This window comes from Melanotaenia boesemani, chromosome 4 (genome assembly GCF_017639745.1).
Source record: "Melanotaenia boesemani isolate fMelBoe1 chromosome 4, fMelBoe1.pri, whole genome shotgun sequence".
Classification (NCBI taxonomy): Eukaryota; Metazoa; Chordata; class Actinopteri; order Atheriniformes; family Melanotaeniidae; genus Melanotaenia; species Melanotaenia boesemani.
In genome coordinates this window covers 36,656,807-36,683,362 of record NC_055685.1, presented here as the reverse complement: position 1 = coordinate 36,683,362, position 26,556 = coordinate 36,656,807, and the positions used below count along the sequence as shown (strand labels likewise).

The following is a 26,556-nucleotide window of genomic DNA, read 5'->3' as shown; positions in this document are numbered from 1 at the left end:
TCCACCCTGACTGCCTCAGAGCAACCATATGGGACCAGAATAAGCTCTATGGCCACAACACACCTGACATAGAGGGACACATCAACAAAACTCAACAACCTGAAGGCTGTCTCACCAAAAAGAGACAAGAATTAAGTTAGGATTTCTTTATCCTATTAGGTTATCCTGGCTGAACTAATCTTTGATTCGGTTTCACAAAAGCAGTAACACAAAAGTTTAGTTAATGTTTACCACTCCCAGTCAGTAGTAACTGCCATCAGAAAGGACTTTTTAAATGGTTTTAAAATGATTTAATCCACATTTTTATCCAGTCTGATGTTCTTTGATTTTAATTACAGAGCAACAAAATTAGATAACCAGGCTCACAAATTACCGTTAAGTTATATACAAGCTTGCTGAACATATGTAGATATGTTTGGTCTGGATTACTGATTGATATCAGCTGATCAACATGCTGGATTTTAAAATCCAGCAAATTCAGACCTTTTTTTTATTTTATTTGCTTTAAGTTCAAAATAAAGAGGTCGTGTTATACCATCCAGTCCACTCAGGTTTCAGTTTGTTAAACTTAAACTACATTATAGATTGAAAACAACTCACTTCTATTTCCAGTTTCCTGGATTTTCAGGTCCAGTTTCTTCATGTTTCTCTTTTATTGCAATATTAAGATCCACTTCCTGCAGCTGAACTAGTTTTTGCAGAATTGTGGGGACATCAGACCGCCTGTAAACACACATATCAGCTAGATTTGATTTCACCAACCAATGCTGCAGCTATGTGTACTTCACTTTTATGTAATTTCTTGTACATTAAGTTGATCCACCACTGTATGCATACATTTTCTGCAACATTTTGAATTACAAACATTATTCCCTTAATACATTCAGTACTAAGCAGCACAGACAATGGCAACAATCTCCAGGATACTTTTTAAATGTGATCTCACTAGAGGGAGAAAATTTCATCCTCTGCAAAACTCCTCAGACTCACAGTATAAATATAAACCAGAACTTAATAAAAACAATTAAACATTAACATAACAGTGACTACTGTCATTTATATATACATATATATATATATATATATGTATGTATATTCCATGGTCTTGTGTTGGCCGTCTTAATGTTGTCACTGTCTAAATCAAACCTCCCCCCTTGATTGTAACTACGGTTTACAGTTTCATATAATACGAATTGGCTTCAATAACAATATTCAAGAAAAAGAGAAATACTCATTTATTTATGTATTTTTAAGGAAAGTAGTTGTTTTTATTTTTGTGACAGAAAAAAACTATTTTGAGACAAAAAGTTTTACATCACAAATCATTCCAAAATAACACAAATTCTTAAAAAATTTACTACATACAGTCTTATAAAGTCAGGCTCCTCTGAACAGTTTTTCCTCATGAGTTGTAATGAACAACTTTATGTTAGTAAATTAATTTATATGGAGAACTAATGACTATGTGTATTAACAGCAAAATACACAATACATTAAGCACAGGGGATTTAGACTTGTTAACTTATTAAAGATCAGCAAGTTATCAGTCTAACAGCTGTCTGCTGATGTTCACCTTTTAAAGAAGTCTATAATCTTCTTTTCTCTACCTTGAAATTCAAAATATAAAACTCTTGGTGTTTCCTCATTTGTGATAGAAAATTCCCAACAGAATACTCTGAATGTGTTGTTGCATTAAGAGGCAAACATCTGTTGAACAACAGCATGATTTACATAATAACTAAAAAAAAACTTTAGTTAAAAAAAAAAAAAGCAAGTGCAGAAATAAAGACAAAATAAAAATGCTTGCTGTTTTTCAACAGCTCTGATGAGGTCATTCGGTTGCCACTGCTGTATAACAAAGATGAATGACAAGTAAAAACTTCCTCCAGCTGCACTGAAAGGAGCCAGAATAACTCAGCTGATGGTATTCACAGCCAGTTTGAGCGGAAATGAAGGGCGGGCTGAAGAGGTGCTGCTTTTTCATGTTCCAGCCTGAACCTCACACACTTCAAACCTCTATCATTATCTGCATCTAGCAGCTAAAACAGAAGCCACCAAAGTTGGTTAAAAGTTAGAAGAGGCTCAGATACACTCATAACACTGTTTTGTGATACCATCATATGCAAAAGAAATTGCACTTTTTAATTGTAAGGTTTCAAGGTTTCACTTATGTGGACATGACGTCACCAGATAATGAAATTAACTACGTACAATCTTAGATTAGTGAGTTTAACATGCTGCATGCGTGTTTGAGTAGAAAACAGCAAATACATTTTTTCAATAGATAAAATAACGCTTTTTTTTTTTTTTTTTAAGAGTAATCAGTCAATATTTTCTTCTGCTAACACATTGCTCTTTGAAGATTCTTCTATGTCCCGTGTCTGTAACCTGCAGGTCTTGAGCCACATGTGGCTTCTCAGATCTTCCTCACGGCTGCAGAGGAAATTCTGTGTGAACAGATTCATTTGTGCTCATTGCCAACTATGCTGGTTTACCCATATGCATGATTTGTGCCAAGGAATTAGCAAAGAACAAAAAATATAACATTAAAAGATATTTGCTAAAAAATGCCACACCGAGATAAGAAAAAGAAGCAATTCCAGAACTTCAAGCCGAACAATGCAAACATACTTTAAAGAAATTGAGTCCAGTTTTTGTTTTAACTCGGGAGATAACATTGGAGCATCTATTCTTGGACTTGGATGTCTCTCTCCAGAAGACTCCAGAGGGATTAAAATGGCAATAAAAATGTCAATTCAGCAGACTGATACTGCTCCAGCAGACTCAATAACTCATGGGTCAAGCCATGTTGATGATATTGAGCAGATTGGGTTGTGGACTATGTGGACATGTGAACTCTGATGGTCAACAGGTTTAACACTTTCTTTTGTCATGACACAAAACAGTTTTCTTCATTGTAAGTTATTTTAAGAGGCAAACAGGTTTTGCAGCTCTAAACTAGGTTTAGGGACAGGTGGTAAAAATGTCTTTTTTATCACTAAAAGTTAGAACACACATCCCCGTTAGATTTAATATAGAGGAAAGTTTGTCCAAACTTTGTTTCACCCTACAATTTAACTTTAAGAGTTGGAAAGATTTTTTCGTCTTCTAATATAACTAACTGGTTGGGAAACAGGACTTGGGTTAATATCTGATCTCAGGACCTCTTCCAGAGCAGGTTAGATTTCCAGCATCAGTTACCATGGTGATAAAATTAGGGTAAAAAACGGAACCATATGTGTAATACTGAAAATGCAGAACCCAACCTGAAGTTAAAGTACTGCAATAGACTGCTTATCTTGCTTCTGGTTCTGCTTGAGATCCAGATGGAAAGATGAAGGATTTTTCTTTTTCATAATGAGACTGGAGGAAAACTCAAGAGACACGTCGATGTTTATTCCACACATTCTTTTTTAATTTGTAAATAATAAAAATGAACTCATACATATATACATACATATATATATATATATATATATATATATATATATATATATATAAAACATACACATCATTTGAGCCACATCTGCTATACAAATGTTATCGTTGTTTTAGTGGAACACAGAAGTTTGTAAACAATCAGTGACATTTTTTTTCCTCCTGTTAATACTGACTTAGAAAAAGAAAAAAAAAAAAAAAAAAAAAAAAAAAAAAGAGAGAGACCGACTTCACCGGACGATGGAAAGAAAACTGTCGTGTAGTGGGACTTAACGTGGCCCGTTGTGTTCAGACTGTTGGAGCAAGGGTAAATGATGCGTTTGTGGCCCCGACATCCCATCGTGTGGTCCCTAATCAAGTTCAGCCATGGCCCCTTTTGCAGTAATGAACTGTTGAGTATTTACAGTGTATGATTCTCTGTGCATCTGCGTCTATTGTTGTTATTAACTTGCGTTAGAATATTGTTATGTTGGAACAAATTCTTCCTACAGCTGGATCTGATTTATTTACTTCCACAGCATCTCAGCCATTTTGGAGGTAAACTATGATGTGGAATAACTGTAAGAAGGGCTGTGAGGTCCGCTCAGTACAGTACATCTTCTGGAAGGGTGGAGGAGAGACATCAGCATAATCTGGGGTTCAGTTTGACAGACATTCAGCACTGGACTGAAGGACGTGGAACAGACTGCAGCTCGAGTTCAAATGTCTTTGCATTGGAGGGGAAATGGCTTCTTGGATTTCATCTCTTTAATATTCAAGTACGAGCAAACTGTACAACTGCATGCAACATACAAGCGGCCCTACAGTATGTGGAACTAACACACGCATCTAGTTCTGCATCTTCTTTTATTTCTGAATCAGTTTTACAAAAAAATGTGCATGCAGTTTGGAATGGGTTCCAAAGTCATGCTGGCCGCGCCCCCTCCCCGTGGTGGTGGGAGGAGTCTGCGGCCTGAACGGAGGATGAGCGTTGGCGTCCCGACTTTCACATTCACATGGATGGATGAGGAAACTAAGTGATTCTTCTTTTCGGTTGTCTGGAACGTCAAGTTGAAGAACCCAAGTGAACCAGTGATGGGATCGTTGCTTTTTTCTTTCTTTTTTTTTTTTTTTTTTTTTATCAAGTGTTTTTTCAAAAAGTTAAACTTTTTATTGTAAAAAAATCAAGCTCTTGTGCTCGTGTTTACATAAAAAAAAACAAAAAACAGTGAAACTAAGGTTTGAATAAAAACTCTAAACGTGCTGGGGGTTGAGGGAAGGCACTCCCTCAAAAATGTGAAAAATTAGACCTTGGTCTCCTTTTTTTATTCTTTTCCTTGTGACATTTAAAAGTGACATAAACTGGAATTATTGGTCAACCTCTTGGGAGGCCTAATATACATCTTTACAAAGTGGAACGAGTAAAACGCTAATCTCACCTTCAGGCATAAAAATCTAGGATTTGTCATCACCAGTCCCTCCTTGCAGAACACTTGTAGACATTTAGTATTTTTAATAGCCTTTTTTTAAAATCTTGTGTTTAGTTTTTTCTCTCCATGCACACACCAGACTGACAACATTATTATGAGCATTTCACGCACTGTAAAAACATTTTGTGCCTGCAGTAACGAAGGAAAGAAATGAACGACAAAGCAAACACGTTTAAAAGGAAACGGCCTCGGAGCAGCCGTGGTAAACATGTCAAAAACAGGATCTTCCCGCAGAGAGAGGGACCAGTGATGTGGCTCCAGGGTTTAGGCACCAGAAGAAGGCCCTGTGCTTCCAGTCTGAATTCCCATGTGGGGACCACCCTACCCCTAAAGGAAGGGACAGGTGCGTCGGCGGTCTGTTGGGCTTCTGGAGGATGCTACTGCAGAGAGGACTGCGCCACCTGCAGGCGTGGAGGGGTGTACCTCTGTCTCGAGGCCGTACATTCCGATGCGTACATACATTTCTTTGCTAAGTTGATTCCGTTAAAAACCACCCTGCTTCACTCATAGTCGTGGCTTTCCGGCCAGAGAGCAGCTGCCTCTTGACAGCCCCGATGTCTCTTCAGCACACAGAGAAAAACTATGAGATTTTTCTTTGAATGGAATGAAACACTGAAACGCGACGCTCCCTACAACCGACAAAAACTGCGGCAGGAGTGATTGTCAAATTTCAACAAAGCTTTCTCATTGTGACTATTTCTGATTGCTTTTGCTCTACTTTTCTGCCACTTTTTATCTTCTTCTTGATTTTTTTTCCTCTCTCCTTCACCAAGCGGTGTAGAGCCGTTGGTCCACTAAGATCGGACCCCAGGTGGTCCAGATGAGCTGTCAAGAGACGACTGGGAAGCTCTCCGTGTCAGGGAGGCAAGTGTCGGGTCCACCAAGGAGGATGGTGGGAACAACTTGTACCAGCCGATGACTGTGCTTGATAAGTCCAACTCCTCCAGCAAGATTTGTGCAACTCCCATGAAGCTTTTATGGTCCATGCGGCCGTAGTCTCCCCAGACAATTACCTGCAGAGGAAATTTTTTTTTTTTTTTTTTTTTGTGAAGACATGCAGCTCTATCATGTGAATCTTTCTGTGATGGGAGAAATAAATCTCCTGCTCACCTGTAGGACTTTACCCTGCGGGCTCTCCTCAAACAGCAGTGCTTGCTGGTACAGAGGGTCAAGCGTTTTCCGTGCAATCTTGGTTTTCTTTTTGGCTACGTACGCTCCATTATTCAGCAGGTAGACTTTGACGTATGGAGCTGAAGGCAAAGACAGAACAATAAAAAGGCCATTAGGAGGAAACACAATGTGATCTAACATCATCACTCACAGCTGATTTTAATCTTCTGAGGAGAGAGGGTTTGGATGACAGAGCATGCTCTAACTGAGAGCTTGCACCGGATAACAGAGGATGTAAATCCATAATGAGATGAGTGTGTGTGTTATCTTGTGATGTCTGCAGGAAGGAGTCGTTATTTGGTATCTTGAGGTGGGTCAGGCCCTCACCAGGGAGAGATTTGGATCCAGGCTTTTGTACGAGTCCACGAGCTCTGATGACCTCCACCTCCAGCTGGCCCTTTTTCTCCATCATACCAATCTGGATGTCTCCTGAGAGAGAAGATAATTAAATGTGAGCAACACTGTGTGGAAGAAAGTGGAAAATAATGATGTGTTTTTAATTTTCATACTATCAAATTAACCCTTTATTGCTGTTGATCAACAAATAAAGAAATATTATCGATTAAAAAAAAAAAAAGATTTCAAATGGAAATACAATACCAGGAACAAATAGGTTAGAAATGATTAATGAAAAAATTCCTCAAAGAAAAGTTTGGAAAAATCATTTCGATCATCAATTTCTCTCCTTCAATAATACCAACTGATATCATATTACACATCATTGGAAACCCTGACTGGTCACCTTTACAACCAGGTATAATTTGTAAGGATGGTGCTTCTGTGGAATGAGCAACACAGCTTAACGTGTGGGTTGTGCCCCAAAGAAATGTGCCAAAAAGCCCTGTAATATCCTCCTGATGGCATTCACTCTAGTGTGGTGGAATTTTGTAAGAAATACTGGAGAGTTTGCAGCTCAGAGTCTGAAAAAGATTTTCTTACTTGATTGAGGAGAAAGAGCAGCACAACACAAAATCCAAGCCATCATTCTGACCTCTCTGATTAGTTCTGTTGAAGTATTAACACATAAGACAAGTTTTCTGACTCTTTGTGGCCGTAAGTAGTTTCCATCAGGTCTAGTTCAGGTTCAGTTGTTTCTCATGGCTGCAGGCTGGGGAAAGGACACAGTCCCCTTCAACTTATAGAGATAAGAAAGTCTCAAACAGGGACAAGTTGAACTTTCTACTAACACACATGATTAACCATAATCTAATAAGTAACAGAGCTTGCAACCAAACATCTAGCGAACATTAGAAACACTTCAAGTGGAATTTTCCACAACACCGGTTTTGAGATTCAATTCTTGCCATGTATGACAGTGACAGATATATGACTGGTACCTAAATGATAGATGGAATGAGACTCTGGAGCCATTGATGATCCCATATCTCCAAAATGTGGGACCTAACTCCATCTTCCAGGATGACACAGAACCAGGATCATTGTAGACTACCTCCAGAATTTGGAGTGGAGATAATGAAATGACCTGCTTTGAGCCCAGACCTCAACCCAACTGAACACTTGGGGATCAGCTTGGACATCCTGTACGTGTCATAGTGAACAACACAACCTTACTGGCTGACCTTCAACATGAGGACGAGACTTTAATTCCCCACCAAAAATCTCAAAACATGAATGAATACCAACAAGAGAATATTGCAGACACAAATTTGGGACTACTCACACATTTAACTGTGCTGCTTATTCGACAGAAACATGCAACAACACATAAAACAACACCAATTGGTATTAATAAAGGAGAGAAAGTGTATTAATACATATTTTCTAAGCAGTCGAAGAAAGGAAAACAGGACGTCTGAATTTGAGATGAAGTTAGAAGAAAAGTGATGAATCATGACAGGCATGGCAAACGTAATCCACCTCACTGACCTCATTCTACCTCAAAACTTCTTCAAATCACTAAAAATTGAGTGGAAATTGGTGGAAATTGAGAAAAGAGTAGGAGAGATGAGAAACAAGATGAGACAAGAAAAGACAAAAGATCAAAAAGACATGAAAACAGACAAGACGAGATTATGAGGAGGACAGAAGGACAGATCTGTATCAACAAGATAATTACAAGGAAACAATAAGAGACAGGAAAACAAAAGACAGCAAATGCAGAGAAGAGATCCGCCTGAGCAGTTTCATACCTATGGCAGGAGTAGCCAGTGTTTGTCTGCCGACTAACTGAGCTGGTCCCAGTCCATCCAGGAAGTCACTGAACTGGCTGCTGGCACCCAGATTCACTCCGGAGAAGATCAAACTATCACAGAAAGCAACAAACCATCATCATCTGTTCACTGTATCCTGGAGGAGGATGTAAGTGTTCACACTGAAACTAGAACTGCTGTTTCTGCCTGGATACGACGCAGCTTGAGTGAACTTCTCTGCAGGATTTGTTTGTGTAAGTGGTTTTTGTGGTTTACTGACTTTCCCTCAGAGTTGCAGCTGTTCATGCTGCCGTTGTTGGACTCTCTGCTGGGCTGGCGGCTCATGTTCCGGGTCAGTTCCACGGCCATGCCAGTCTCTGTGCTCCTCTGGATGGGGGCACCCTTCTCCTTCTTACTCTTTCCTTCTGGGTGAAGGAGAAGACACAGAAACAGCCATCAGGTCTTCAGTCGTGAGGTCCAAGCGACAAATACATTTTATTCTTCTGAGGGAGACAAAAGGTCAACAGAAGCTGTTTATACATTAGTTTAATGATCTGAAAAAGACTAAATTATGACTCTTTTTAAATTTTTTAAAATCTTTTTTTATAAAAAAGGAAAAAAAAACTATTAATATTATTTATGATGGATAAAGATGCAGCTAAAAATAATTTACTTAATCTGCAAGTACAGATAAAGGTGTAAAAATGATGAATTGCTGAGTTTCTGCTTGTGCAACATCTGGACTTATATCACCCATCATTCATCATTTTTATGCTTTGTTCCAGCTGAAAGGCAGATTTTTACTCACATAACTGACAGCAGGTCATTAAAAGGCTGCTTTGGAGTTCTGAATCTTTATTTCCCATGATGCAAATAATTCCAACTTCACACTTTCTCCATGCAAAGTTCCACAAATACAGACCAACAGTGTAGAAGCCACTTTTATTTATTTGACATAAACTGAGCAAAATAACTTTCTGTTTGATCAATTTTACAAAGAGGCTTTATCAAAAAAAAAAATTTAGTCTTTTATAATTACTGAAACCTGCATGACCAAACCATGTTTCAGCCATGAAATGCATGGTTAAGGTCTCTAAGATGGTTCACAATTTTCAATAGATTTCTTTCCAGCAGTTTGGAGCAGTTTCCAAATCTACTTATAAAGCAAATTTTAAAACAACAATGTTGGTGCTGCAGCAGAAAAAGATTGTGCCATATATCCACGTTAGTGAACCCATCATTGCTTAACTTCTTTAACTTCTTTAACTTCTTTTTTTTTTAGGCTGTAACATTTATTTATATAGTGTTTGGGGCATAATGTTCATTAAATTGAACTGACAGTTTGTAAGTAAGACAGCTCTAATATAATCTCTTGTTCTTCACTGCAACATTTTTATTCCCTTTTAGCTTAAAATGCTATATGCTAAAAAAAATTAAGAAGAAAAAAGAAAAGTGATTTGATTGGGCATTTTATAGGGGCCACTGGTAGCTTGGGGGCAAATAGACATTCGTCTAATGGTGAAGTCCATCTCTGATATGTCTTTGCAGCTTTAAGGCCAAAAGATTAATTATAGATCAATGAAACGCAGTCAATCATTCTTGTCACAAAAGTCACAAAAGCTGTTATTTCTGATGGATTTCTGACCTGTGCACTCTAAGCATGGGAATTTTATTTTTTTACGTCTAGATAAAGTAAAGAATGAAGACTAATTTTCCAGCAGCCAATCTGTGCCAACAGCCTCTCCGACCACCTATAATAACAATAATTTGAATTACCAACACATGAAAATAAAGAGATTTTAGGAGCTGATTAACTTGAAACGAGGAAAAGAAAACTAATGTAACACAAAGGCAAACATCTGTCCAACTTTTCTGTGTGTGTTACTGCATTTAATTATACTTTTATAAAAGAAAATATTTTCCAAATATTAAAAGTCAATTAAGATACAGAAAATGATTTATTTCTTCTCATGTCTGTTAAATAAAGGTTCAAACAATGAACAATTGATCAATTTACATTTTTGTTGCAAATTCTAAACTTCCAAACTTTCCTCTAAACTGAGTTTTTATATCACACACAATTCCTTGTAAATGCAGTTAAATATCGGCAATTAACAGGAGAAAAAACAAACAAACAAACAAAAAAAAACCTAGAAAAAGAGAAACGTGACTGTAAAACACACCAAACTGCAGGATAAGTCTAATCTGTGAGCGTCATTGGTGGTCACACAGAGTTAAATATCACAAGATCGAGCTCCGGACTCTGTGATCTCTCATGTGAAGCAAAGTCAAAGTCACACCCATGCTCAGCTCAATCCCGTAATCAACATAAACAGGAAATTGTTAGGCATAAATATCCCTGTGTGGCACCTCGGACTGGTTCCATCATCAAGTAAAGCAGTATTTATGAGCCTCTCTCCACTCTTGAAGCGCTGATATTATAACCCAGCATGCTACATCTTATAGTTACATTATAATCATGAAATTAAATACTGAGTTTGTCTTACCTGCATCTGCTGTCGTCCATCATGACCAGCAGAGAGTTTTCAAATTAAGGCTGATATCTTTTCTGCCTCCACCTCCTCTCCTCTGTCTCAGCAGAGGTGAGGGCAATGAGAAACCACCCCAGGCCTAATGCCCTCTAATAGCTTTTATGTCCACTACAAAGACTCAAAGTGCAGCTTTTGGCTTTCAAGTACGAAGTGGATGCTGGATTATGTGACTGTAAGATGAGCTGCGAGCGTCTTTCAGCTGAAACTCCCAGAAATTTTTCACTGGATTGTTTGAGGCAGCCGAGGATTTGATGTTTTACACAACTAAAGGACACTTGGAGTTGAGTGCTTTTTACTCCTCAGGACAAAGTGTAAGATGGTCAGTGTATGCAACACATTCATACTTTCAATTTCCTGTGGATTTGCTTGTCAGTCCAGCTGAATTCTGGATTTAGATTGGGTTTTAAACTCTTTTATAAAGCCTATTCAGCCCGACAAAATATACAAAAATATTAATTTAAAAAAGACACCTGTGACTTAATGTCACTCTGATCTGATTTAAAGGGGACATACAGAAAAAAAAAAAAAAAAAATCAGTGTTTGAAAGTTTTGCAGTAAGTGGTCGCCCACTCAAAGATGAAAAAAACTACTTCACTTAACTTCACTGAACTGATTCAGCCCCAACTGTCCACGTCTGCACTGCAGATGAGGAAAATTTAGGTATTTAAGCATAAAACTGCTACTTTTTTCCATTGGTTTGGTGTGTGGTAGTGTGAACTCTTTGGCTTAAAAGATTATTAACATATTATTGTAGGACAAAGCAGCAGCACTAAACTCTAAAAAGCCAGAAGCCCTTAGAAAAAAAAGGCGGAGTCAAGTCTAAACAGAGCTGTGAAGACATGGCTGAAAAGGAAGCGGCTGTATTGCATTTTCTTTCTTGTCCTTAAGAAAGCAGGAAATTGATAATGTTCTACTACTGCTTTGATGTTTTATTTGGAGAAGACAAAGAAATTTGAGATTTTACATTCATTGTTCTCTGGGGTCAAGGGTATAAATGGCTATTTTTGTCTACTTTCATTTTACCTTTTTAAACTGTCTGCCTGCCTTGTTTGGCATATTTTTTATTACAAACTCACATGTGTGAGTTTACAGTTTATTATAATTATTATTTTGATAATCTGCATTAACACACTGGACTAAAATCCCACAAAAACTAAAATATACGTTTAAAAAAGTTTGACTTTAAAATGTGAAAAACACAAATATGATTAACTTCACCCTCCTTGCCTCCAGTGTTGGCATCACTGGTGTATGAATCCGTATGAATAATTCAGTGGTGGTCTGAGAGGCTGTTGGCACAGAGTGGCTGCCACGTTTCCATCAGTCTGCCCCAGGACAGCTGAGGCTACACATGGAGCTACCATTAGCAAGTATAAATGAGGAGTGAATGAATAATAGAAACAATGTAAAAAGCTTTGAGTGCCATTAAAAGCTCTATACAAATCTATTTCATTATTATTATTATTATTATTGTTGTTGTTGTTTTTGTTGTTGTTGTTAGTAGTAGTAGTATTATTAGTATTAGTATTAGTATTATAACTTACAATGCAAACAGAAACAGTTTATTTTAAAAGCTAATTTACAAACAGTGAAGTTATAAACAACTACTTATATAAAAATGCATCAAATGTCTCAGGTGGTTTTGTACAACTATTTGCAAAACAATTAGTTATCACCAAAAGATGCCACATAAATGATTTGTTCCGCTCCAAAAAACAGTTCCTGACAGGACTGACGTTTCCAGGGTGTTGTTAGTCCTCCTGTCCACCAGGAGGCAGCACTTCAATCTGCTTTATGCTGGGCGTACTTCAGAAGACTAAAAAGATTAGCAAAAGACTCCAGAAAACTACCTGCTCACACCTGCTCACATCTAAAGACAAATGTTTAGAGTTTTAAGTCTTAGCCTAGTCTCAGACTGAGTTTTGACAGAGACTGTAAATCTTTTGGGTCACTATTTAATAGGCTACAACTAGATCCTTTTTGCAATTTTTGTGATATGTTGGACAGTTGATATTGAAAAGGGCTGATCTGCCAACTGCAAAGCAAACAAGGGGAGTGTTTCTCTCCAGGATCAATAAGGAATTACACTTCATTATTATTTAATTAAGTGTGGCTTTGCATCTCCACCAGGAGTTACACCAACTCATTAACATCTGGAGGGATGAATGAGTTTTCTATTCTTCTCTCATTTGTTAGATCATTACACTGTAACACATAAATGATCCACAGCAGACATTTATTCTTAATAACTATTCGCTTCTCTTTCTGGAAGGTCCACCTACAACGTTTCATCACTGCTTCTTGTTCGTCTCTTTTTTTTTTTTTTTTCGGTCTGTTTTCAGTGGTTGCTGTGTCAGGGTACCTGTTTCTGCTTTTGTCAGAGCTCATCTATTGGTTGTTGATTGTGTTACGTCACTGCGATCCAAGACTATGGGAATACTGATGTGAAACAGTGCATATTATCACTTTAAACCTAATGATTGAGATGATGGGAGCACGCTGTGACTCCAGTAATACTCAGAGATTTACTAAAGACTTTTGGTTTTTAGTCTGTGACTATGAAAATCGTTTAGTGTAAGCTCAGCATTAGGTGGATTTTTGTCAACATCACTCCCACCACTCCCCCTCTTCCACAGCAGCTATATGTATCATGTTGTCATAATTGTTTTATTGGTTGATGTGTTGAATTTTTCCACCAATCGAGATGTGGGTGTTAGTTTTTTCTAGACTTTTCTTACATTTATTTTTCTTGCTTGCAAGCACTTTCCTTAGAATCGCCAATCTTCCTACACCAAATGTTACAGTATAATACACATAAAAAGTATGCCATCCATCCATCCATCCATCCATTTTCTTCCGCTTATCCGGAGTCGGGTCGCGGGGGCAGCTGCCTAAGCAGGGAAACCCAGACTTCCATCCCCCTGGCCACATTCACCAGCTCATCTGAAGGGATCCCGAGACGTTCCCAGGCCAGCCGAGAGATGTAGTCCGTCCAGCGTGTCCTGGGTCTGCCCCGGGGCCCCTTTCCGGTGGGACGTGCCCAGAACACCTCACCAGGGAGGCGTCCAGGAGGCATCCTGACCAGATGCCAGAGCCACCTCATCTGGCTCCTCTCGATGTGGAGGAGAAGCGGCTCTACTCTGAGCCCCTCCCGGATCACTGAGCTTCTCAACCTATCTCTAAGGGAGAGCCCGGCCACCCTGCGGAGGAAACTCATTTCAGCCGCTTGTATTCGAGATCTCGTTCTTTCGGTCATTACCCACAGCTCATGACCATAGGTGAGGGTGGGAACGTAGATCGACCGGTAAATCGAGAGCTTTGCCTTTTGGCTCAGCTCCCTCTTCACCACGACAGACCAATGCAGAGCCCGCATCACTGCGGACGCCGCACCAATCCGCCTGTCGATCTCCCGCTCCATCCTTCCCTCACTCGTGAACAAGACCCCGAGATATGTAAACTCCTTCACTTGGGGCAGGACCCCATCGCAGACCCGGAGAGAGCACTCCACCCTTTTCCGGCTGAGGACCATGGTCTCGGACTTGCAGGTGCTGATTCTCATCCCAGCCGCTTCACACTCGGCTGCGAATCGCTCCAGTGAGAGCTGGAGGTCACGTCCCGATGAAGCCAACAGAGACCCAATCCTGAGGCCACCGAACCGGATCCCCTCCACACCTCGGCTGCACCTAGAAATTCTGTCCATAAAAGTTATGAACAGAATAGGTGACAGAGGACAGCCTTGGCGGAGTCCAACCCGCACTGGAAATGATTCTGATTTACTGCCGGCAATGCGGACCAAGCACTGACACTGGTCGTACAGGGACCGGACAGCTCTTACAAGCGAGTCCGGCACCCCATACTCCCGGAGTACCCCCCACAGGAGTCCCCGGGGAACACGGTCAAATGCCTTCTCCAAATCCACAAAACACATGTAGATTGGTTGGGCAAACTCCCATGCCCCCTTTAAAGACCCCAAAGAGGGTGTAGAGCTGGTCCACTGTTCCACGACCGGGACGAAAACCACACTGCTCCTCCTCAATCCGAGGTTCGACTATCCAACGGACCCTCCTCTCCAGCACCCCTGAATAGACCTTACCGGGAAGGCTGAGGAGTGTGATCCCCCTGTAGTTGGAGCACACCCTCCCCCTTTTTGAAGAGGGGGACCACCATCCCAGTCTGCCAGTCCAGGGGGACTGTCCCTGATGTCCACGCGATGCTGCAGAGGCGTGTCAACCAAGACAGCCCTACAGCATCCAGAGCCTTAAGGAACACCGGGCAGGACCTCGTCCACCCCCGGGGCCTTGCCACAAAGGAGATTTTTAACCACTTTAGCGACCTAAGCCCCAGAGATGGGCGAGCCAGCACCAGCTACCCCAGATTCTGCTTCCTCATCAGAAGACGTGTTGGTGGGATTGAGGAGGTCTTCGAAGTATTCCCTCCACCGCCTCACAACGTCTCGAGTCGAGGTCAGCAGCCCTCCATCTCCACTGTACACAGTGTTGACGGAGCACTGCTTTCCCCTCCTGAGCCACCGGATGGTGAACCAGAATCTCCTCGAAGCTGTTCGGAAGTCATTCTCCATGGCCTCTCCAGACTCCTCCCATGCCCAAGCTTTTGCCTTAGCGACCGCCGAAGCTGTGCTCCGCTTAGCCCGCCGATACCCATCAGCTGCCTCTGGAGTCCCACAGGCCAAAAAAGCCCGATAGGACTCCTTCTTCTGCTTGATGGCATCCCTTACTGCCGGCTGGCAATAGAGGCACGGAACACAGCCCATTCGGACTCAATGTCCCCCGCCTCACCCAGGACATGGTTGAAGCTCTGCCGGAGATGGGAGTTGAAACTCTTTCTGACAGGGGACTCTGCCAGACGTTCCCAGCAGACCCTCACAACACGCTTGGGTCTGCCAGGCCTGACCGGCATCCTCCCCCACCATCTGAGCCAACTCACCACCAAGTGGTGATCAGTTGACAGCTCCGCCCCTCTCTTCACCTGAGTGTCCAGGACATGCAGCCGCAAGTCCGACGACACGACTACAAAGTCGATCATCGAACTGCGGCCTAGAGTGTCCTGGTGCCAAGTGCACATGTGGACACTCTTATGTCTGAACAAGGTGTTCGTTATGGACAATCCATGACGAGCACAGAAGTCCAACAACAAAACACCACTCGGATTCAGATCAGGGGGGCCGTTCCTCCCAATCACGCCCCTCCAGGTCTCGCTGTCATTGCCCACGTGAGCATTGAAGTCCCCCAGCAGAACGAGGGAGTCCCCAGAAGGAGTGCTCTCCAACACCCCCCCCAAGGACTCCAAAAAGGGTGGGTACTCTGAACTGCTATTTGGTGCATAGGCACAAACAACGGTCAGGACCCATTCCCCCACCCGAAGGCGGAGGGAGGCTACCCTTTCGTCCACCGGGGTAAACCCCAAAGTACAGGCGCCAAGTTGGGGGGCAATGAGCAGGCCTACACCTGCTCGGCGCCTCTCACCGGGAGCAACTCCAGAATGGAAGAGGGTCCAGCCCCTCTCGAGGGCAGTTGTTCCAGAGCCCAAGCCATGCGTCGAGGCGAGTCCAACTATATCTAGCCGGAACCGCTCAACCTCGCGCACCAGCTCAGGCTCCTTCCCCGCCAGAGAGGTGACATTCCACGTCCCTAGAGCTAGCTTTTGCAGCCGAGGATCAGACCGCCAGGGTCCCCACCACTGGCAGCCGCCCAGCTCACAATGCACCCGACTCCTATGGCCCCTCCTGTAGGTGGTGAGCCCACGGGAGGAGAGGCCCATGTCTCCCTTTCGGGCTGAGCCCGACCAGGCCCCATGGGCAAAGGCCCGGCCACCAGGCGCTCGCCTCCGTGCCCCACCTCCAGGCCTGGCTCCAGAGGAGGGCCCCGGTGACCCGCGTCCGGGCAAGGGAAACCTTGGTCCTTGTTTTTTCATCATCATAAGGGTCTTTTTTCTTTCTAAAAAGTATGCTGTACATTTTTTTAAATAAATCTGGTTTCATTTGCTCTATCAACAGATTAATAACTGGTTTAAAGTTTGAAGTCTGCATGTTGACAGAAGTTGAAATGGAGACTCGTGTGTGGCTGCATCTTGCTGTTATGTCATCTTAAATCAGTTATGTGATTTGGACACGCCAGCGTGTCCCTCAACCCCAGAGAGTTATGCTGCCTTTTTATTTTTTTTTACTTTTGTGACTTAAAATAAACTTCACAACAGTTCCCACCAAGGAAATGACTCCTTGTTGACATCTCTGTTTTTTTGTATGATTTATCAATAGGTAGGAAATAGGTCAACAGTAGAATCAGACATTACAGAATATATCGGGAAAATGTCACCCATACCAGCAAATGTTCAAAATCAGAGATGTCCAAGTCCAGTCCTCAAGAGCTACTATCTTGCAACTTTTAGATGCATCCCTTCGCCAACACACCTGAATCAAAAGGCTGAATTCTCTCATCTGCATGTCATTCAGCTCTGCAGAGCCCTGGTAACGAGCCATTTATTTGATTTGGGCCAGAATATTCATGGAAGTGGAAACTTAAGTGGTACACCTAAAATGGACTAAACAGCGCCAGTGTGAATTCGCAAGATGAACTTCATGACGTATTTAATTTTGAAACCAGCCAAGAATAATTCCGAATAATAATGTTTATGATGACAGCATTGTTGGAAAATTCCCACAGCTAGATCACATAGGATCAGGTTGCTATAGAAACTCACCGGGACCACTGATCTGTGAGGTGCTGTGGCTGCGACGGTTGCCGACGATGGCCACCACCCGTGCACTTAGACTGGAACGTCTCTTCTTGCTGCCGCCGCCCACCGTGCCCAGCGCGGTGTCTGATTGGCTACCATCGGTGCGCTCCTGCGTGTAGATCTCTCCACTCACGCTGGAGCTCTTCAGCATGCTGCGACTCATCGACCGGACCTGCCGACTAAAGGGAGAGGACGCTTGGTGAACTGTTACCTGTCATGTTAAGCTCCTCTAACTTACAGCATACCTTTCTTCTGGCAAAACATAACTAATGGCATGGTTGTTGAGAGGAAGTGGAGGGTTAACTTTCAAAATGACATTTTGAGGTGTCATTTTTAATAAAAAGGAAATTCAAACAACATGAGGAAGCAGCTGAGGTCCCAAACTGATGACATAATCTACAATTATACTAAACCATTACAGAAAAAAAAGCTGTCTGAGACTCATGATATCATGAATTGAAGTTTATTCTTCTAAAACAAGCTACTACATGTGAGCAGAAGCGACACAATGAGCGATGCTGTCTCCTAGAGTTTGGGAGGAACCAACGCATGTCCGTCCCCTCAGATGGGATCAATGTGCTGCAGGAGAGTCCAGCAACGCTGCCCCTATCACCCACAATCTCTGACCCCTGTGGGCCCACAGGAGGTGGGGAACCAGAGGGAAGAGGGAGGGTGGTCTGAGGCCTCTCCACTACCCCCTGTAGGGGAGTTAGGGAATGACGGGCTGAGCAGAAGTGGGGTGGAAGGGCAGGATCTGCAGGATGGTGGGGGTCCAGGCAGTCACAGCACAGGAAACATGCAAGGAGGGATCTAAGACATGCAGGAGGGATTTAACAAACACACAAACACATAAACAAAAAATAAATCAGTCTACATACATAAACTTTTTCCGCTCAAATTCAGAAATCTGAAGATTATGAAAGAAGCTTCAAGGAGCAGTATTAAAGTGAATTATCTAAAATTAAGTATTAAAAAGGCAGGCATGTGTAGGAGGTCTGAAGACTAATAAACAAAGGCAATAACAGAGATAAAAGAGTTCAAATGTTCATGTTATCCAGAGCAACCAACCATTTCCATCCTGAAACAGATCTGAGTTCCAACTAAACCCAGACAAGTCCATCCTGATCTGAGAGAAAACTGACCCAAGATCTGCAGTGCTTGCAGATCAACCTTTCACTCTAATTCTATGATCTACTTGTCAAATTCAGGTTTGTTGAAGTTTTGACATCAGACAGTCAGACTCCTCTGACCACATTGATGCTTTAGAGGCTGTTAGAGATCAGCGTCATCCTGGCTCTTAAGACCATTTTGGTTCTGGCATGTGGTAATGTTCCTTTCATTTCTTGATAAATGAAGTAAAGACAAACACACACCTCTCATCTTTGACTCCACAAAGAGTTTGAGGCCTGTGTTTTTACATCACTCTGTGAGGACTGATCTGCTGTAAGGGTGTAAAGAATGGGCCCCCTCCCTTGTCCTCCCAGACCTAAATACATTAGCCAGCTAATAAGCTGCACTACATCACCACCTGGTTCTCTGAGACGGGGTCATTTGTCTCTGTCAGCCCACTGCTACTGCTTAGCCAGGAGTTGGTGTGTTTGTAATGCTGCACAGGATTTTTTACTGTGTTTCAGCTAAGCTGAACTTCAATCATTATTTGCAAATGTTTAGATTTAGTTAAGTTGTTTATTTTATATTTAGTTATTGGTCCATTTTTGACTGTTCATGATGTTCAGGCACTCCAAAAATGCTACATCAAAACTAAAAGATCTGAGGTGGAAAACCATCAACAGCGAACACAGTTCACTGCAAACTCAGACTACTGTAACCTGTCTGGAACATCGTCTGGTTCTGCCACTGCTATGAACGAGGTCAGACTGTGGTATGAGATACCAAATATTATCAGAGCATACCTTCAAAAGTCTCTCGATGTCATGAACTGTGGGTTTTTGGTTTAGTTCTTGTTGATCTGTTGTCTTTTAGGTTTCTGGTTTTTGTTGTCTCAGTCATTTGTCTTCTTTTGTTTTATTTTGTAGGTTTATCCCCTTCTGTATTATGTTCAGTTCCTGTTCATCACTTCTGGTTTTAATTGCTAATTTGCATCACCTCATTTAAATAGTTCTCCTCAGTGTATATAGTTTCTTTTGCTCGCTGCCAGATTGTTGTCGTTTCTCCAGTGTCTCCTTCCTTGTTGTTGCCTTTTAGTTTTATTTTTTGAGCATTATGTTACATTCTGTTTATCCTGCCTATGCAGTGCCTTTAGTGATCCCTACATCCATCTGCTTCCTGTGTCTCACCCTGCATTTGTGTCCCACTCCCTCCATGCACTGTGACACTAGAAGCTTCAGAGAACACCTCCTGTCCCATCATGTCTACCAAAATACAACTTGTGTGTCAAACACCAGTCTAAACAGAATCAGTCTAAACTTATTTAAACTTATTTAAATAAGATAAATGGGAAAATAGAACTGCTGAACCAAGATTAAAAAAGGCTGATGTCCTCTGTGATCCTGAGCTAATTTTGGTTGGACCAAAACAAAGTAAAAAACAACGCTCTGCATCCTCCAGATGAAAGAAAAGAGACATTTCAGTTTGTTATTTGTGATGGTACGAGCATGAATTAGATAAAGATATTTTATTTATCCCCATGGGAAAATTAGTAGCATTAGTGCGTCTGCCACTGGTAATGTGCAGACAACATACAGGTTTCAGGGCAACATCTGCTGTATCTGTCAGGGAAAGTTTTGTTTATTTCAGAAACACAAACCACATTCTGCACATTCGTGATCTGAAATGATGCAGACCTGTCAGGACAGGAAATAAAAGCACAATGGCATAAAAAAATGAACACTCGGTACTGACATCAAATTCAAACTAAACTGTGCAGATATTTTAAATAAAATCTAATTTCTCAGTCTCAACATTTGACATGCGGCATGTATTTTTTATAAATGATTTTTTTTTATTTTTTGTTTTAAAGGAGAAAATTAAAGTTGGTTAAAACATATTACAATGAAAATGTTGAAATCATGGAGCTTATGTTTGGATAACTAACTTTGAGCTACTGTTTATCCATAGCTTAAATTAAATGACACTCGGGGTCAGAAGCCATGTTGCTTTGTTTTCAGACCATTCATCTCAGCTGAGGACTAAACAGAAGCTACATAAACAATGCTCCTGGGATTTTTTTTTTATGTCACAATGAAAACTAACCTCCCTGGTTAAACATGTAAACATTGTGAGCCGGCAGTTATGTTGGTCATGAATTTTAATGTTTGCCTCCCATAATGTTTCTACTGAACTTGAATGGAATTAGATGAAAATTACAAGTAATGAGTAGATATTTTCCATGTTTTATTTTCAGTTTATGCTTTTGAGTTTAATTATCTGCAAATCATCCTGCATTATTTATTCATGTTTTACTTTACTATACCTTTAGGGATGATTTAGCTTTTTAACATAAAAAAAACCCTGCATCTTCCATCAGAGCCTGCCTGGCTCCATAACTTTTTTCTGACCTACAACCTTGTTTTTATTGCATGTTTCTTTTTAAATCGAAGCTTTCTGGCCTGATGAAGTACAGATAAAAAGGTCACAAAGGTTATTCACTCTGATGTAAAAATAACTGCTTTCATGGACTGAGGATGACTCTTCATGAAGAGATCCACATGTTTTTAGCTCTTTAAGAAATCATTTAACTTTAAACTGGCATAGCATGGAGAGAACAAGGTGGAGTTGCAGGTTTAAATGTGTTACAAAGCACAAAAATGAGAGAACATAGAAGATAGAAAATGCAAACATCTGGTGAGTGTTTGATGGGATACTCAATGGAGGGGTCAGAGCATCATTGTTACCTGGACTCCCTCGTGTCTCCTGCTACAGTATGTCTCCTGCGCTTCAACTCTGCAGAGAAACGTCTCTTTCCTGCCGCCTTCCTTCTCTGCTCCTCTCCATTTACCCCCCATGAGATCCTTCTGTCCTTCTTCTCCTCCTCTAACGACTTCGATCTGAGTTTGTTTTAAATCCCCATACAGTGTGTGTGTGTTTATATGCGAGTGTGTGGGTGGAGAAGACAGAGCATGTAACATGCAACATGCAGCGTGCAGGAAAAGAAAAAAAAAAAAAAAAAAAAAAAAAAAAAATCAAGACACACAGTGATTAGCATGCATTAAAGCACATAAAGTCATATAGGATTAAATAAAAAAAGAATAAAGACAACGATGTGGAACGAAAAGCGGTTTTGGCATGTAACACTGACCTGACCCGTCGCCCGGGGCATTCTGACTGGATGGACTTGTAGCTGTTGCTACTGAGGCGAGAGGCACTGCTGGCACGGGAGAGAGCCGACGCATCGCTCATATCGCTGTCTGACGATCTGGCTGACATGTTGTCACTGCTTCGCCGCTGTTCTGCATACATCTGCAGACAGAAGAGGTGGACGAGATCAAACTGAAAATCACAAATAAGAGTCAGAAAGTGAGGAGGATCGGAGAGCAGAGATGCTGACCTCCCGCTTGGTCTTGAGGTCCATCCCTGGCTCGTGGGATGCTGAAGGCCGGTAGGAATGTGCCGTCTTCTGCAGCTGCCGGGCTCGCTCCTCTACAGCGAGGGCTGAGACAAAAAGACAGGATGGAAGGAAAGAGAGAAAAAGAAAGCAGATTCAGTAGATGTGTGTTTTGAAAAGCTGTAGTGTTTTGAGGGTGCAGGATCTGGTCCCTGACAGTAGGTGGAGCATGCAGTGCATGATATTATATCATGTGCACACATTTTAAATGAGTAAAGGGTTGGATATCTGGCATGGAAAATGTATTAGCTTCATTTGAGTGCTAAATATTATAGAAAGCTTTTAAATGCATTTTAACCCTGGAATGATGAGATTAGGGGTTTAAGGATTGTGAAAGAAACTGAGTGATAATTATGTTTACAGTATGTAAGGTCATACTTCTAGGTCAGACCCTCCTTTATTCCTGCATATGTCTGATCACTTGACACACAGGTTAAAGCAAACTGGCAGAAATAAGAAAATGTAAATGATTAAATATTGAGACAGCTACATAATAAGTAATCCTGCAGAAATCTCTTCAGCCTTTTTTAATGGCCACTGTGTATGAAAGGCTCATGCTCAGTTGTTTCAAAGAGCACCTTACTACAAATCATTGCTCCCTTCCAGCCTGCAGAAACTTAAGCTGCACTGTATTTGGTTACCACATTGCATGAACAAACACAAAAAAAAACAGAAGTTATGCAACAGCAAAATCATAACTAAACATCTATCGCCACTTTATCAGCTCCATCTGGTCAGTTGCTTGTTAACACATCTAATCAGCCAATCACATGGCAGCACATCATTGTATTAACTTATGTAGACATGGCGAAGACGACTTGCTGAAGTTCAAACTGAGCATCAGAACGAGGAAGAAAGAGGATTTAAGTGACTTTGAACGTAGCATGGTTGTTGGTCCGAGTATTTACGGGAATTTTCACACACAACCATCTTTAGGGTTTACAGAGAATGTTCTGAAGAAGAGAAAATATCCAGTGAGCAGCAGTTGTCTGGACCAGAATGTCTTGTTGATGTCAGAGGTCAGAGGAGAATGGGCAGACTGGTTTGAGATAATAGAAAGGCAACAGGAAGTCCATACAGCACTGGTTCCAACCAAGGTCTGCAGAATAGTATCTCTGAACACACAACATGTCCAACATTGAAGCTACAGCAGCAGAAGACCACACTGGGTGCCTCCTGTCAGCTAAGAACAGGAAACACAGACTCACCAACACTGGACAAAAGAAGATGGAGAAACGTTGCTGGTCTGATGAGTCTCCATTTCAGCTCCACATTCAGATGCTAGGCTCAGAATCTGGTGGAAACATCATGAAAACATGGATCCATCCTGCCTTGGATCAACGGTTCAGGCTGCTGCTGGTGTAATGGTGTGGAGGATATTTTCTTGACCCACTTTGGGCCTCTTAGTACCAACGTGGCCTGGTTTAACCAGCACAGCCTACCTGAGTATTGTTGCTGACCATGTCCACCCCTTTATGACCACAGTGGAGCATCTTCTGATGCTACTTCCAGCTGGATAATGCACCATGTCACAAAGCTCAGATCATCTCCACCTGCTTTCTAGAACATGACAATAAGTTCACTGGACTCCAACGGCCTCCACAGCCACCAGATCTCAGTCCAGTAGAGCAGCTTTGGGATGTGGTGGAACAGAAGATTCTCATCATGGATGCAGCCGACAAACCTGCAGCAACTGTGTGATGCTGTCATGTCAATTTGGAGCAAAACCTCTGAGGAGGGTTTCCGACACCTTGTTCAATTTATCACTGAAGGAAAAAAGACAGTTCTGAAGGAAAAATCCAACCCGGTACTAGCAAGGTGTAGGCAACCTAATGAGTTAATATTCCACAAAAATTGAGTAAATAAACAAAATATATGTCACATTTAATGGGTAAAATAATTTGCAGGGCTTGCATAAAAAAACTGCCTTTCTGTCCAGCAGGCTTTCGTACCTGCAGGATGGAACAATACAACTAGCTGACGTCTGCTTGAAGTATTGCTGTATTTTGGAATCTCCAGACTCTGAAACCAGAGCTTTTTCATTCTGGTCCAACAATTATTGCACTGCTAGTGAATTTGGACATAATTTTGAAAAATGACCTACATCTTCAGAGTTAGCTGCAGATTATTCAGATTTACTTAATCTCATAAAAAGATTCAGTTATTTTCACTCTCTCATTTTCATGCTGAAAAGAAGTTGATTTCTTTTGTTTTATTCCAAAAAACACAAACTGAGATTACAACCTGTGTTTGTATCGATTTGTGTGTATGATGAAGTGGAACATACCTTGCTCTATGCTGCTGCTTTTTGCAGGGAGCTGCGGCAGCTGCCGACCCCTGCGACCTGAAGAGGGAGTCCCCGTTGGTGGAGAGGAGCTGCCATGAGGGTGTGCTCTGAGAGACGGCATCAAGAAACACACAAGCAGGTGGAAAAAATTGAGATATGACAAATTTTTAGTCACTATAAATGAACTGATCTCCCAACAAACTGACAGCAGCAACAAAGATCACATTAGGAGGGGAGGAAAGGAAGCAAAAGGTGAGTTAACATATAGTACACACGTTTACTGGTATGCATTTTAAACATTTTGAGTTCTAATAATAAAATGAAAATCTACAGAATGTGACAGTTAATGTTATATTTGTGTGTTCAGAACGACCACTCGGTGAGACACTGAGAAGGAAATCAGCACACAGGGGAGCAGAGGTGTGGTACAGGGAAAGGCATGCACCTGTCCAGGCGTGGTGAGTTAGGACAGGACCCTGAGAGCACTGTCTCGCCAAACGGCCTCAGGGGGCCCCCTCTCCCTCTACTGCCCCTCAGGATAGAGGTGGGCTGGATTCGACTGGTATCAGCAAATAAAAAGAAACAAAACCATTTAAAAAACAACTAAAGAGCTGTTGAAAATAACACAGCATGTTGTGCTCTTTTTGGCTCAGTGTGTACTCTAGCGATCCGAGACAATTTGCTGATTCAAAAGATTGCAACTGGATATTTTGGTTATCATCCTTGAGTCTTTTTTGGTCTTAATAGGAAGTTTGAAGCATTCAAACTCCAAAGTTATTTCCACCTTGAGAATATTTAGGATGTGAGGTTTAAGTTAGCATGCGCACATGTCTGCTCTTTAACTTGAACCATAAACTGGTACATAAGGGGTGTGTTATCAGAAAGCTACACTGGACTGAAGATGTCCCCACTGCTGCTGTGGGATTTTATTTCTTTGAAACACATATTAATAAAATGTATAAAGTCTGTGGACACCAAAACGAATTTTTAGAAAAATGGTGAAATTTTCTAAAATTAAAAGAAATCTAGAATTTCATGGCAGTAAAACACTCAGTGAAAGTTGTTTCTGAGATACAGACATAAAGGTTCTAGAAGAGTCTTTGACCAGAAGATAAAAAAGTGACAGGTAAGGGTGTCAGGATTGGGTATAAAAGTGCACCCAACAAATGTTTAGTCTTTCCAAGAATTCTGTTAGATTATTATGAATTCCATGAAAAAAAAAAAAACTTAAGAAATGAAAGTACTCATACTCTGTTTTGGTGAATCTCTACTAATTTGTTTTACCTGAGCACCTGACATGATGGCCAAGTAACAAACCAAAAAAATGACAGTCACCAGTGGACCTGTGACACACATGTAACCTCAATGACTCAAGGCATGAAAGACTCTAAAAGGGCAAACTCTGGATTGTCAGATTCATAGCCATTGAATCTCTGTATGGTGACATAAAGAGCTTATTCATTAGGCTGCACAAGCATCAAAGAAAATGACAATGACAAAATAATATACCACATTTGACAAAACAAAAAGTGAAGGGATGATGTAATGAGAGCAGGGAATGGATGATCTTACCTGTCTCCCTCCAGGCTTTTTCTGTTGTCCCATAGACAGTTTGGGCTGGATGAATTGCCACACTGCCTGTTTATTGGCAAACAGCCACCAAGAGAGAGAGAGGAAGAAAAAACAAATAACATGGAAAATGGCCACCCACTAAATAAAAATCGAAAATTGGCTGAGAGGTTGGAACAAATACAAGATACCCAAACTGAGACTCCACTGGAATAATTTATGGTTTATAAAGCTGAGAACTGCACATACTGTCAACTCTAATTTTCAAGTAACAAAGTCACAGCAGATAAAGTGTTTTAAAGGCGGAGGAGTCGCGAAACTCAGAGTAGGTGCTTAGCAAAGAAGCAGGAAACAGAAAAACTGTCATCACAAGATCTGTGAAGACAAACTCTCTAGACTGCCTAGAAGCTTCCAGATGAGAAGTCAGGGAGGTTTAAGCAGGCAAGCAGAGCAGCAGCAAAGTATACAACAGAAGGGGGGGGCAGGCCTGGTATACCTGTCTTCCTCAGGGGCCACATGTTCTACTAAGATCCTGGGACTTGGGGGAATCTTGTGGGGCAAAGAGTTGGAGCACCTGGAGGGGCGGGAGGAGTATTCCAGGGTG

General features: G+C 41.4%; 1 protein-coding gene across 13 annotated transcripts in view; it reads right to left on the bottom strand.

Moving 5' to 3' along the window:
* Positions 1-3,487: 3,487 nt before the first annotated feature.
* Positions 3,488-26,556, bottom strand: part of rims1b (regulating synaptic membrane exocytosis 1b) — a 98,703-nt gene continuing 75,634 nt past the window's right edge. For 8 of the 13 annotated variants that reach the window (XM_041982550.1, XM_041982549.1, XM_041982552.1 and 5 more), the window contains 12 exons: positions 26,449-26,526; positions 25,956-26,021; positions 24,829-24,942; positions 24,384-24,490; positions 22,040-22,143; positions 21,791-21,951; positions 17,497-17,711; positions 8,508-8,652; positions 8,228-8,340; positions 6,405-6,506; positions 6,018-6,157; positions 3,488-5,920 (listed from right to left, as the gene is read on the bottom strand). In XM_041982550.1, coding sequence (XP_041838484.1) covers positions 5,702-5,920; positions 6,018-6,157; positions 6,405-6,506; positions 8,228-8,340; positions 8,508-8,652; positions 17,497-17,711; positions 21,791-21,951; positions 22,040-22,143; positions 24,384-24,490; positions 24,829-24,942; positions 25,956-26,021; positions 26,449-26,526 — 1,564 coding nt within the window. In that variant the 3' untranslated portion in view covers positions 3,488-5,701. The remainder of the gene's footprint in view (positions 5,921-6,017; positions 6,158-6,404; positions 6,507-8,227; positions 8,341-8,507; positions 8,653-17,496; positions 17,712-21,790; positions 21,952-22,039; positions 22,144-24,383; positions 24,491-24,828; positions 24,943-25,955; positions 26,022-26,448; positions 26,527-26,556) is intronic. The other 5 variants (XM_041982557.1, XM_041982560.1, XM_041982558.1 and 2 more) reach the window with 2 other exon arrangements.